The sequence below is a fragment of the Trachurus trachurus genome, assembly GCF_905171665.1.
Source record: "Trachurus trachurus genome assembly, chromosome: 17".
In the NCBI taxonomy this organism is placed as follows: domain Eukaryota; kingdom Metazoa; phylum Chordata; class Actinopteri; order Carangiformes; family Carangidae; genus Trachurus; species Trachurus trachurus.
This window is the reverse complement of record NC_139900.1, coordinates 16,937,374-16,949,592: the sequence shown is the minus strand read 5'-3', so window position 1 is coordinate 16,949,592 and position 12,219 is coordinate 16,937,374. Positions and strand designations below refer to the sequence as shown.

The 12,219-nt window shown below is 41.0% G+C and overlaps 3 protein-coding genes across 4 annotated transcripts; 1 reads left to right on the top strand and 2 right to left on the bottom strand.

Annotated features, from left to right (window-relative positions):
* Nucleotides 1-302: 302 nt before the first annotated feature.
* LOC310999993 (glyoxal reductase) lies at nt 303-3,050 on the bottom strand. The gene is made up of 8 exons (XM_083990628.1): nt 2,961-3,050; nt 2,655-2,773; nt 1,921-2,169; nt 1,730-1,831; nt 1,494-1,585; nt 1,177-1,359; nt 1,008-1,067; nt 303-626 (listed from the first exon to the last, which is right to left on the bottom strand). Exons 1-8 carry the CDS (start codon nt 2,987-2,989, stop codon nt 531-533), a joined length of 930 nt encoding a protein of 309 aa, XP_083846754.1. The 5' UTR covers nt 2,990-3,050; the 3' UTR covers nt 303-530.
* A 287-nt stretch (nt 3,051-3,337) lies between these two features.
* extl2 (exostosin-like glycosyltransferase 2) lies at nt 3,338-6,273 on the top strand. The gene is made up of 5 exons (XM_083990893.1): nt 3,338-3,405; nt 3,910-4,355; nt 4,454-4,524; nt 4,644-4,759; nt 4,852-6,273. The coding sequence occupies exons 1-5, from the start codon at nt 3,401-3,403 to the stop codon at nt 5,255-5,257; spliced, it is 1,044 nt and encodes a 347-aa protein (XP_083847019.1). The 5' UTR covers nt 3,338-3,400; the 3' UTR covers nt 5,258-6,273.
* Nucleotides 6,274-7,495: 1,222 nt separating this feature from the next.
* On the bottom strand, nt 7,496-11,402 carry parla (presenilin associated, rhomboid-like a). 2 transcript variants are annotated; one of them, XR_014596147.1, is made up of 11 exons: nt 11,297-11,402; nt 10,427-10,610; nt 10,217-10,321; nt 9,984-10,116; nt 9,784-9,879; nt 9,529-9,678; nt 9,201-9,271; nt 9,003-9,104; nt 8,719-8,782; nt 8,498-8,595; nt 8,106-8,145 (listed from the first exon to the last, which is right to left on the bottom strand). XR_014596147.1 is itself a non-coding variant. In XM_083992262.1 (10 exons), the coding sequence occupies exons 1-10, from the start codon at nt 11,374-11,376 to the stop codon at nt 8,001-8,003; spliced, it is 1,164 nt and encodes a 387-aa protein (XP_083848388.1). In that variant the 5' UTR covers nt 11,377-11,402; the 3' UTR covers nt 7,496-8,000. The 2 variants fall into 2 exon arrangements, 1 of the variants encoding a protein (XP_083848388.1); XM_083992262.1 differs by lacking the exon at nt 8,719-8,782 and having other exon boundaries at nt 7,496-8,145.
* Nucleotides 11,403-12,219: the final 817 nt, after the last annotated feature.

The window sequence follows — 12,219 nt, the reverse complement described above, 5'->3', positions numbered from 1 at the left end:
TTTTCCTCAGAGTTTGGTGGACCACCAACAGTATGGACCATCACACAGTCTCTCTAATACCTAGAGAGCTAAGTAGTTTTTGATTAGCTATAAAGTAGGCTAAGCTGAGTAATGGCAGATACTCTTTAACATAGTTTTCAAATGTGCATTCTTGAGGACAAGTGTAACATACTGTACAGATACTAGACTCCATCTTTTGTTCTTATTGACGACACACATGTGCATACGTGTACATATTCACTGACACCAATCATGTAACACAGCCATAAGCTCATAGTATAAAGTAAAAACACAAACCATTTTTCTGCAAAGGCAAATATTTATTTATTTTTTACAAAAGTTATCATAAAGACATCACTATTTTACCTTTGTTCTTGTTCCTTAATATTGAAAGTAGGAATTCTATTCAGCATTTGAGAACCATCAAGTCTAATCCTCAGGCAACAAATTAAAACCTTCCTACAATCTCACGATTAGTTCTTCAGATGGCTTCTCCAGAGCAAGCAAACCGTGTGTTTTCCCACATATTTTTACTCCACATTTGTTGGATCCCAAGTAACATGTCTTCCATCATGCAGTCTTCCTAATGGAGCCATGTCAGCCGCCTCCAGCTGGAACCCAAACACCTACATATGCAGAGACAGAGGGCAGAAATAGTCTTCTGAAAGTGATCAAGAGTTTCCACAAATATTCACAAAAATATTGTTCATTAATACTTTGTTACAAATTGTATCATAAAACAACATTTAACCATAAGAAAATAACTAAAACCTTACAATGAAACTCATTAAACTGAGTTTGGTACAATGACCTCTAGTGGCATCATTTCTACAAAACACAACAAAAGAATATAGAGACCATGTGCCCAGTCAACACAGGGTTAAACCCCTTCTCAATCGTAAAAACATACTTATTCCATGTTTTTTCTGTTATTTAGGCTTTTTATGAAAATGTTAACATTTCTTAATTTGGAACACTTGGACACAACACAATGACCTTTAACTCACTTGACAGTTTTCTTGTATCCTCTTCTTTTTGGTGGATTTTGGTATCGTGACAACTCCATTCTGAGGGGAATTCAGGAATAAATGTCAGTTGAGAGGCATCCACAGAGGAACAGTGAGTGCATTGGACCGATTCAGCTTAGTGGAAGAAACATCCAACCAGTGGGACTACCTGAATACTCCAGCGGACGGCGATCTGAGCTGGTGTGCGTCCGTACTTTTCTGCCATCTGGAGAACAGTGGGATTGCTGAGGACTTGACCCTTGGCCAGTGGGCTGTACCCCTCGAACATGATCCCCTCCTGTCGACAGTACTCCATGAGGGGATTGGGCTGCTGGAAAGGATGGTACTCCACCTGGTGAGTCATAGGCAAGTCACTGTAGTTGTGTTGAAAGACCTTCCACTGCTCTTTCAACAAGAAAAATACACTTTTATGACATTGTTTTTTAAATCGACACATTTAATCTAATTGAAGACTAAAAACCCTACCTGGTTAACATGTGGTATCACACTACAGTCTTCTTTCAACTGCTCCAGGTGGTGGATCATAAAGTTGCTCACCCCAATAGCACGGCACACCCCTACAGTGGCAGACATAGTTTAGATAAATCATATACTTCCCTCTGTCACTACTCAATCAAAACAACATGTGCTGTGGTTGCTTTTTTTCTATTTATTTAATGTCCAAATCCTCTCTGTCATGTTCTTCTGTCCCTTTTCTGCACCTTCTTTATAAAGTTCCTCCAATGCTCTCCAGGTCTCAGCTCTCATCTCCCTGTTTGAACAATTGGATTGAAATGGCTCTGGCCAGTGCATGAGGTACAGATCTGTAAACAGTAAACACATGTGATTGAATTAGAGATTTTAAGATAAAAAAACTGCCCACACATGATGTTTAATCCATAGCAGTGCATACCAAAGTATTCCACCCCCATCCGTGAGCAGGAGTCCAGGCAGGCCTTCTTTGCGGCTGTGTGTGAGTAGTCTGCTGGCCACAGTTTATTAGTGAGCCATAGATCACTGCGTTGAACTCCACTTTCTTGAATAGCTTTACCCAGTTTCTCCTCACAGCCATAGCGCCTTGCTGTGTCAATGTGCCGCACACCACACTCAGTGAGTGCGTATATAATGGCATCATGGGAGAATCCACCATCATGTGATGTGCCTGGCATAGAGAAAACATGTAGGCATTCAAAAGCAATATCAACTGAGTGTGATTCCTTTTTCACTGAAGACATCGACATAACTTTAGGGTTAATTCAGAAAATTGTTGAGAGAGACAAAATAATGTCATGTGATATTGAGTAGTTTAGACAAGAAAGTGAGGAATGAGTTTGCAATCTAGATTAAACTTAATTTTTGCAGTCAAGAGAGGACAATATTTGTGAGTTATCAATGGACATCAATCATTTTTATTATCAATTGTTAATCTTAGGCCTAATGTTGATCAGCATTGCTCATGTGAATGACACCCCTTGCTGAAAGTTATATAGCCTAATCTCTGGAGGATCTCCTCCCCCAAAATGGCCTTTGAAAAAAAAAATCTATACAAAAAAATTACAAATCTGTAGAACATCATGCAATAATATTTTTGTGTAATGTGCTTAGTATCTGCAATCATAGAGCCAAGAATTAGGAAGTAAAACGCACCTAATCCAAGAATCGGTATCTGTAAACCATTGGAAAGTGGGACTGTGGGACAAGTCAGCACCGTTTCAAAGGACATGTTCCTTTTTGTTCCTCTTATCAAGCAGTGGTGAATTACACACCTGAATTACAAAGACGTTTTATCCTTAGTTTGTATCACTTTACGGTCAAGTTAATAAAGAACATGTGTTTTACATGTTAAGAATGCGCTAGGTAACGTTACTTTGCAACTAAAATAAAACGTTATTTCCACATATCTTAATGTTACACTACATTAAAGCGACTGAAGCTGGCTACACTAACACATACCTGAGCTTTGTTGAGAGAAGTGTGGACATTAAAGTTGTGTGGTTTGTTTTCTTTCCTATCGCACGGGGTTAGCATCTCTGAGGACGGCGGAGATAAATCTCTGTCGGAAAATCAAAGGGTGTGATGATTTGGTTTGGTCCAACAAAGATGGCGTCGGTTTCTAAAGTTTACGGGAAAATGCTCAAGTGAATAAATAAACTGAATATGCGGCACTGTAGTGAAGGAAATTAAATACATGGACACAACTGAAGCATAGTTTAAAGTGTTGTGTCAATTTCCATTTTTTGTTTAACAATACTCCAGCTGTCACCTCCATCCACATCGCATCGCAATGAGGCTAACGTTAGCCTGGCACATCTTCCTCCTTTCAGGCTCTTTGGTTGAAGTCAGCCAACATGGCGACCATGTAAAGTGAACGGGTTGTTTGCAGTGCCAACAAAATGAGGTGAGTTCTGAGTAAAGAAACAAATGTAGTACAATTTTAAATGAGTGGTCAATAGTTCAGAAGCTGCTCTATCAGGAGTGAGGTGTGGCGTTTATATAAAGAAACAATGTGGGCACTAGCTTGGTTTGTGTTGTGCACAAAATATTGTTTTCATACAATCATGTGAGAGGTTTTTTGTTTGCAGGGCAGACTCAGTGCTTGCAGAGACCTCGTAAAGCTACTGAATTTTGAGCCTTTTCTAGCTGTCTTAACCAGCATTTTGCAATGTTAGTGTAAACACTAAGCAGAATGTTGTCATGTGATTATTTCTGACAGGCCCAAAGTCTGACATGGAGGTAAAGTTAAATCCAAGTGTTTCCACCAAAATTAGTTTCAGTTGCACCACAGTCCAGTATAGACAGGCCTCTCAGCATGTGACCTGCATGACCAGATCAAATGCTGGTGGTGTGGGAGTAATGGGAGAAAGAGAAAATAACTCTGAAGTGCATGCATCTTTTTGTGCAGGGTCCTCCGCTGCTGCATGGGGCTGCGGCGAAGCTATTTGGTGTGGCCAATCTTGCTGATCCTCCTGGTTGGTGCAGCTTTGACAGCTCTGTTACCCCCTGCAGAAGACCATGATGGAGGCCTTGATGTCCTGGAAGTGCTACGCCGGGCAACTTCACAAAGTGCTGCACAGGGTCGACGTGTCGGCAGCACAGAGGGGGAGGATAAGTTTACTATCATCATTCAAACGTACAATCGCACAGACATTCTGCTCAAACTGCTCAACCATTACCAGGGAGTGCCTCATCTTCAGCGGATTATCATAGTCTGGAATAACATTGGGGAGCAGACACCCCTAAAGTTATGGAACTCCTTGGGGCCTCATCCGGTCCCTGTGGTCTTCAAGGAGCAGACCAGGAATCTAATGCGCAACAGACTACAACCATTCCCTGAGATTGACACTGATGGTCAGTTTATCTATAGTTTTACGTGTTTTGTGTGTTTCAACCATTTTTTCAGTGCAGATTGATTGTTCTGTTTTTGTCTTTTCTTGTCTGATCTTTAGCTGTGTTGATGCTGGATGATGACACTCTGGTCAGCGTTCCTGACATCAGCTTTGCGTTCTCAGTCTGGAAGGTAAAGGTCAATATAGATAAAGAGGATTAACTTCATTTTGGTTTAACTGATTTTCAACTGATTATGTCTTATAATAAAAATGCACCTGCAATATGATACTTTGATGTTTGGCTCCACAGCAATTTCCAGACCAGATTGTTGGCTTTGTACCCCGAAAACATGTCTCAACACCGGGAGGAGTGTACAGTTATGGCAGCTTTGAACTCCAAGATCCAGAAACAGCAGGTGGTGACAAGTAAGTTGTGCCTTTTATTCTTCTCCATCATCATATAATACCTTTTTCACTACTCATCTTTATATTATTTTATCTCCATCCTCTCACTGTAGGTATTCCATGGTGTTAGTTGGAGCTGCTTTTTTTCACCACCGCTACCTGCAGCTCTTCCAGGACCAACCACAAGCGGTACATGCACTAGTTGACGAGACACAGAACTGCGATGATATTGCCATGAACTTTGCCGTGGCGCAGTATCTGAGGAAACACTTCAAGTCTGTAGGAAGTATTAACAAACCCTCTGGGGTCTTTGTCAAACCCGTGGACCTTCGCAACCTGGAGAAGGATGCCAGCAGCGGATACCAGGGTATGTGGCATCGTCCTGAACACCTTCTTCAGAGGTCCTACTGTCTGAACAGACTGACACAGATCTATGGCTTCATGCCACTCTGTTTCTCCAACCTGATGATCTCCCAGTTTGGCTTCCCTAGCTATGCCAACCACAAGAGTAGAGGCTGAGGACATGCCAGATTGCTGACTGTTTTGCATTGACATATGAGACACTAGTAGTAGTAGAAGACTGGGAAGTCAGTGTTTAGTTGATAATACATCACTTGTCTGAGCTCAGGGTCAGGTTAGTCACCTGGTGTCATGCTGATATTCAGTTACCAAATCTACCTACAAATGTTTTATATTCATGGTTTGCACTTTGGATAGAGTTTTGATAAGAATATTTGACTTGTCTGCTTAGTGTTTTGCTTTTTGCTGTATGTCATGGACTCTTTCTCTATGGCTCTCAGCAGGACAATGATAGACTCCTTTATTCAGTGGAAGGTTTGTTAAAGAATATTTTACACCCAACTTAGTCTGTTGATGTCATCGTAATCTATACTGACGCGAAAGCTGCCTTCCTTTAATCATGTGCAGCTCTCTCAGTGCTCTTACCTACACTTGCTTGTATACAGTTACTTACATACACTCAAATGTTTTTTTTGTTTTTGCCAAAACGCTTCACCAAAGAAAGATGAAAATAGACTTATTCTAGTAGTCCTACAGTATGTACATTTAAACATAATCAGTATGAACAGTACTGTGTGTGCAATGGGCAGTCATTTTTTTTAATTAGTGCACAATGTCAACATTTGAAGAACTGTGTCATGTCATTCAGTTAAATAAAAATCCAACACTATTCCTTTGAACAGAATTTGGGGATGAATGTACATTGATGATATCAGTTAATAGGAGTTAAAGCAGAAGTGAGTGATCCGGTCGTTTTCGCTAATGCTGCGTTCCAGGTAGGCTTTTGAAATCATAAATTACAGCTTCAAGTCACAACTTACGACTTTGTAGCGTTCCAGGCAACCCACTCGTGTTTTTCCGACCTGTTTTACCGGTGAAAGTCACTATAACGGCCACTCGTAACTTCCGACCCGTGAAATCGTACCAGTACGTCTTTTTGTACAGTCTATGTACCAGATCGAACTGGTACGACTTCACAGGTCGGAAAAAAACGAGTTTCCTTGAACGCACCATAACAGTCCTCGTCCCTACGTCGCCACATTCACGGCGTCCCTTGGCTGCACACACAGCCCTGCATGCCGTTCTCTCTCCTCATTGGATAAAAACTGTAGGATACGATAAATGTTTTCTCCTCGACTCAGAGCAGAGTGACTGACAGACCCGTGATTCAGACCAAACACTCTATGTAAGTGATTGCTGTCAGAAGATATAACTATTTAAGACTTATATTAACACAAATATATCACTTACTTCTGCTTTAAGTCTGTCAACAGGTGAAGATCCTGCAATGAACTAAGAGATCAAAAAGTCAAGTCATAAAGTCAAATTCAAGAGTTGTTTTAAAGTTTTGCGGAAGCCAACTGAGGCTTCAAAGCTTCCAAACAAATATTCAACAGCTTTATAGTTAATTAAGCATGCGTGTGTAGAGGTTACCCTGCACACTATAGTAAACAAATCCTGGGGCAAAGCAGCTGATTTATTAAGAAGATTGTTTGGATAAAGGATAAATATTAATATATTATTTGTTCCAGCCCTAAAATTGGCTTTTGGTATGTAAACATAAGTCCAGTGGTCTCTAAATCTGTCCTTTGTCCTTAAATATTCCCAAGCCTCTACAGGCAACCCAGCTTTAGGACTTCAGGCTAACTTAAAGCAACAAGGTGGATATTTACTCAGTAAATACACAAACACTCAACCCAGTGTAAAATTAGTTTCCACTTGTCAAAAAGTATGACATTCTTAAAGCAGAAGTGAGTGGTCCGGTCGTTTTCGCTAATGCTGCGTTCCAGGCAGGCTTTTGAAATCATAAATTACAGCTTCAAGTCACAACTTACGACTTTGTAGCGTTCCAGGCAACCCACTCGTGTTTTTCCGACCTGTTTTACCGGTGAAAGTCACTATAACGGCCACTCGTAACTTCCGACCCGTGAAATCGTACCAGTACGTCTTTTTGTACAGTCTATGTACCAGATCGAACTGGTACGACGTCACAGGTCGGAAAAAAACGAGTTTCCTTGAACGCACCATAACAGTCCTCGTCCCTACGTCGCCACATTCACGGCGTTCCTTGGCTGCACACACAGCCCTGCATGCCGTTCTCTCTCCTCATTGGATAAAAACTGTAGGATACGATAAATGTTTTCTCCTCGACTCAGAGCAGAGCAGAGTGACTGACAGACCCGTGATTCAGACCAAACACTCTATGTAAGTGATTGCTGTCGGAAGATATAACTATTTAAGACTTATATTAACACAAATATATCACTCACTTCTGCTTTAATTAATCCCCAACTTCTTTTTATGTAAAATATAAATGCATAATAAAGTCTGATCTTTGAAATTCCAGTTTTAATAGCAACATAGAACCAGCCCACAGGACTGTATATTACATTTAACTGATTTTATCCTTGGATTGGATCAACGCTTCTGTCCAAGCTGATACAGTTTCCCTCAGTTACATGGCCAGGAAAATACTGACATGAAGGCTGAGGGTTAAACATCTTCAGATTATTAAGAGGTATGAGAGAGATAATATTCTTGTGGGGCAGCAGATCTTATCAGTCCACGTAGTAAACATCCAGACACCAAATGTGAGGTCTGACCTGTCCGTCCCATTAAATCAGCTTATGTTCATTACTAAACTATATTTATGCATGGTCAATAACATCCCGTTCCCTCTCAGTGAATAAAAGTGTCCTTGCATATTCTGAGGTAACTATGGAAAAGAGAAGTTTTAATGTGGTCAAGGACGTCCAGTGCCACCATCGACCCCGGGGCCGCCTCCAGGCCTGGATCCACCGGCCCCTCGAGAGCGCATGTCATGCCACAGCTTCACAAGGGGCTCCCTCTTCCTCCAAATGAGTTTGTGACCGTATGCCACATACCATCTGTAAGATAAGACATTCAAAACAGTTAATGACAGCAAGTTATTCTGCCAAATCATACTTAAAGTCCAATAACACCATAACATAAAACCTGAAATGTATTTTTTAATGGATAATTTGGGCTTAAGAATAGAGCATGGTCGATGATGATGTGTTTGAATGTAAGTAACTTTGTCAGCCTACTCTTTCACTATACGTCTTATTATGTGACCATGACATTTTGGGTAGAGGATAAAAATAGACCTAAGAACATTTTAATATCCCTATAAAAATGGAATTGAATTTGTTGTCTCTGCCGAAAAAACAAAAAGGCAAGAGATAAACACTGTATAATAATGAATACTGTGCCACTCACACTCCAAAAAGGGCTCCACCAAGGTGAGCTGCATGGTCAAAGATCCGCCATCCCAGTATGAGTCCTGCTGTATCTATGGCAACAAGCGCTTTCAGAGCCTAAAGAGACCATGAAAAGGAACCTAAAGTTAAATACAATGTAAAAAAAAAAACAAGTAGAGTACAGCTATCTATTATACTAAACAGCTATTCTCTATCATGCATTCAGACATGCATACTTACACATTCACTCATTCATACATGGGACTTTGTCCGTTTTGTTCATGCACAGATTTACATCTCTTGCCTGCAGTGGAAACACAACACGGGAACATCAACAACCTGTTCAACACATCACATATTTTAGGTTAGACTGAAGAGGAGTGTTGCATCTTACATGAAAGATTGTTTTTATTTCTCCAAAATCTAACATAGTGCACACCCATAGCTATGAGTGCACACAAACACACATACACACTCACACTCACACACTTATTAGATATGTGCACATTCTCTGCCTCACTTACGTTTCCTGCAGTGAAAGTCACCATGGGGAGGAAGATTATGCCTAGTTTGGCCTCAGGAACCTTCGCACAGACTGCGGCCAGGACTGCCATGACAGCACCTGACTAGAGACGAGAAAGAAAAAAAAAAGGCAAATCAAGAACACTAGAATTATTGAAATTCTTTGTAAAGCTGAATCAAGGTTTCAGTAAACCTCTTACCGCTCCTAAGGATGGATAGAGACGTCCAGAGGCTGTTTTACACATGTAGCTAACCATAGTGGAAATGACACCTGGAAATACACACACAATGATTTGCACATTTCCTCCCGTCACAAAAAGCATTGAATCACGTTATTTTCCTCTTCTCAGTCCTAATGCAGTCTACCATCTGCTTCTACTTTGGTAAAATACCCATATTTATTCTAAGTACAACAAATCTTTTTTTGCACTAAAAAGCACCTGCAATAAATTAAACTATTTAGATTCAGGAGACTCAGTTATGATTCGATAACTTGATTGAATTTTGTCAGTTCATGCCTTAACTCACCAGCAGACAGGTAAACCGCAAGAAACTGCTCCCTCCCTAAGAGAGAGACGATTCCTGAGGAGAATGTCCACAGGACATACATGTTGGCCACCATGTGGATGATGGAGTAGTGGCTGAAGGAAGACAGGATCATGGGAACGCAGCGTGTTTCTGGTGGAGGTGAGAGAAACGGACACAAACAATAAATGCATGCTTAGATCAAGCCTGAGACATTTGCAAAAAGACTAATGCACTTGGTCCAACAGGGATACTCACTGGAGGCTGGGTTGGATGTGAAGTACTTAATCATGCGTCTCTGCATTGAAGGAACTCGCCACAAACACAGCACCACAGCGTTTACTGCAATTATACCTGGAAAACATCAACAACAACAACAAAAGCTCCTCATTAGACATGTAGGATTATATTAAGCACATGCAAATATGTTGATCCTACACAGGAATAAAATGAGCTACCCGTGACAGTCCTCTGCCCCTCTGTGAGGCTGCTCCAGAAGTCGTCCGCCATGGACATCAAGAGGATGAGCTGCCGCTGGAAGCCTGACAGCTGGTTCCACCATTCGTGCCAGTGTGCCATGTCCTGGGACCCCTGGTAATATGTGAGTGAAAAGCAGTCAATTTTAGTGGCAATATTAATGTGCAGCAGTGAAGAGAGAGAGAGAGAGCAGTTTGTATTATTAAAACCTTACCTGTGAGAATTTGTCTGCCTCCTCTTCACTTTTTGCAGTCTGAACTCTTAACTTCAGGGTCTCATATTGCAGAATGGCAGCCGCACCAAAGGAGCAGCCTGTAAACTGCCAAGGAGTCAGACAACATCCAGCACCATCGCACTGTCGCACACCTCTCACCATGGCAATAACAAGGTAAAGCATTCTGGGAGAAAAATGAGACCACCTTACCCCTACTGTGAACATTAGCGGTTTGAAGAGTCTAGGTCTGGGGGCCCTGGGAGGTGGCGGGGGTCCTGGTGTGCCAGCTTCATGGGGTGAGGGGTTTGTTTCTCCGCTGACATTGCCCTTCTTTGTGTCCGGCCTTTTGGCTTCCCGACGGAAACTACACCTCTGTTGGTTGTAGAAGTTGAGTCTGCAAATAATTTGAAGACAGATGGAGAAGTGTTAAAACTGGTGACAGACAGAGAGCTTTAACACACAGAAAAAAACATGATATGATATGAAGCCATGCAGAATTAACAACCATGCAGTTTTTACAGCTGCTGGTAAGAAATAGTGAAACATGCATTTCAGTTTTCCTAATGATGTCTTCATTATTTATTACAATGAAAACAACAGAACACAGCTGAGTACGTGAAACCAGTCAATTTTTCCATCCATTAATCAGTCTGTACGTGGTTAATTAGTGCTCTATGCATTTACATACATAGATAAAGGTATGTAGAAATAGTGTTACATTAAATGATACAGTAGTGCTTGTTACTATGACCAAACGCTTTTGTTTCCCCTGATAATTCACTTGAAGCACCAGCTACTCATTCATGAAGCTATATCGATAGGGGTACACAATAAGCAGTGGGCAGAGTGTGATATACCGATACAATTTTAAACGACACATCATAATGAACACGGTTACAGTGTTGTAATATTTTTTACACACAAGAAACACAGAGCTGTCCTCAGCCCCGTGGATCTCATTACAATGACAGTGGGAACGGTTAGGTAACCACACAGCTAGTCTAGACACACACACACTTCCTGTCAGTGTTAACCTGTCCGGACCGACCCTCAGACCTGAACCGTGTCATATTTGCTCACCTGCAGCTTCGTGGAGCTGTGTGTGGAGAGCTGATAAACTCTGTTTTGGCCCATTTCCCCACACATCCTCTCCACGCCATGTTTGTGATGACCTCCCGTTTAAGCCCCTCCCAGACTGGGGCTAATGTTGCGTTCAAGGGCTCGTCTAAAAGCTCCGACAAATGAAATACAACCCCTGAATGGCAACATTTTAGGGTCCAGTGTAGGCCTATGTAGGTACAATTGTGTAAGAAAGAGACTCAGACTCAGGAATAATGTCCATATAACATACTGAACTCACCAACAACAACAATAGTATACAGCCAGAATATTTGCATTAAAAAAATTATTAGTTTCGTCTAGTAGGCTAGTTTAAGCAACACAAGAACTTAAACGATTGATTGTCGCCTAAGCAAACTGTAGGCTATATGATTTAATGTAGGCTATACATACGGTATGTTTATTTAAAGTAACTGACTACAAAATGATTGAGGCTAACTTAAAATGATTACAACTTTTTATGTCAGCATTCACTGCGCTACCGCACAAGCTTTTTCTTTTTCTAACCCTGTAGGCCTACACAGTTTATTTTGAGAACATTTATCTGTAAATAACCTCTGTTCATATGTTGTTGTTCAATTAATGTGTGTAGGTCTCTAAAGGCTACCACATTACAAAAAATGATTCAAATTCGTACAATGGGTTCAAATTCTGACAGAATAGATTAGAGTACTTGAACGCACCTGAGAGTGTAGGCCTTTGTGAAACAACTAGCCTACGTTTTATTTTTCCAATAGCATTTTGCTCCCCTCTAGTGGTGAATTAAAGTAACCTACAGAATTACATGTTTTCAGACAAGACAGTGGTGGAGAGTAGCCTACAGTACTAAACTTAGTTGCAGTTTTAATTTACTTGGCTCTTTCATTATTTCTCCACTAGGACAT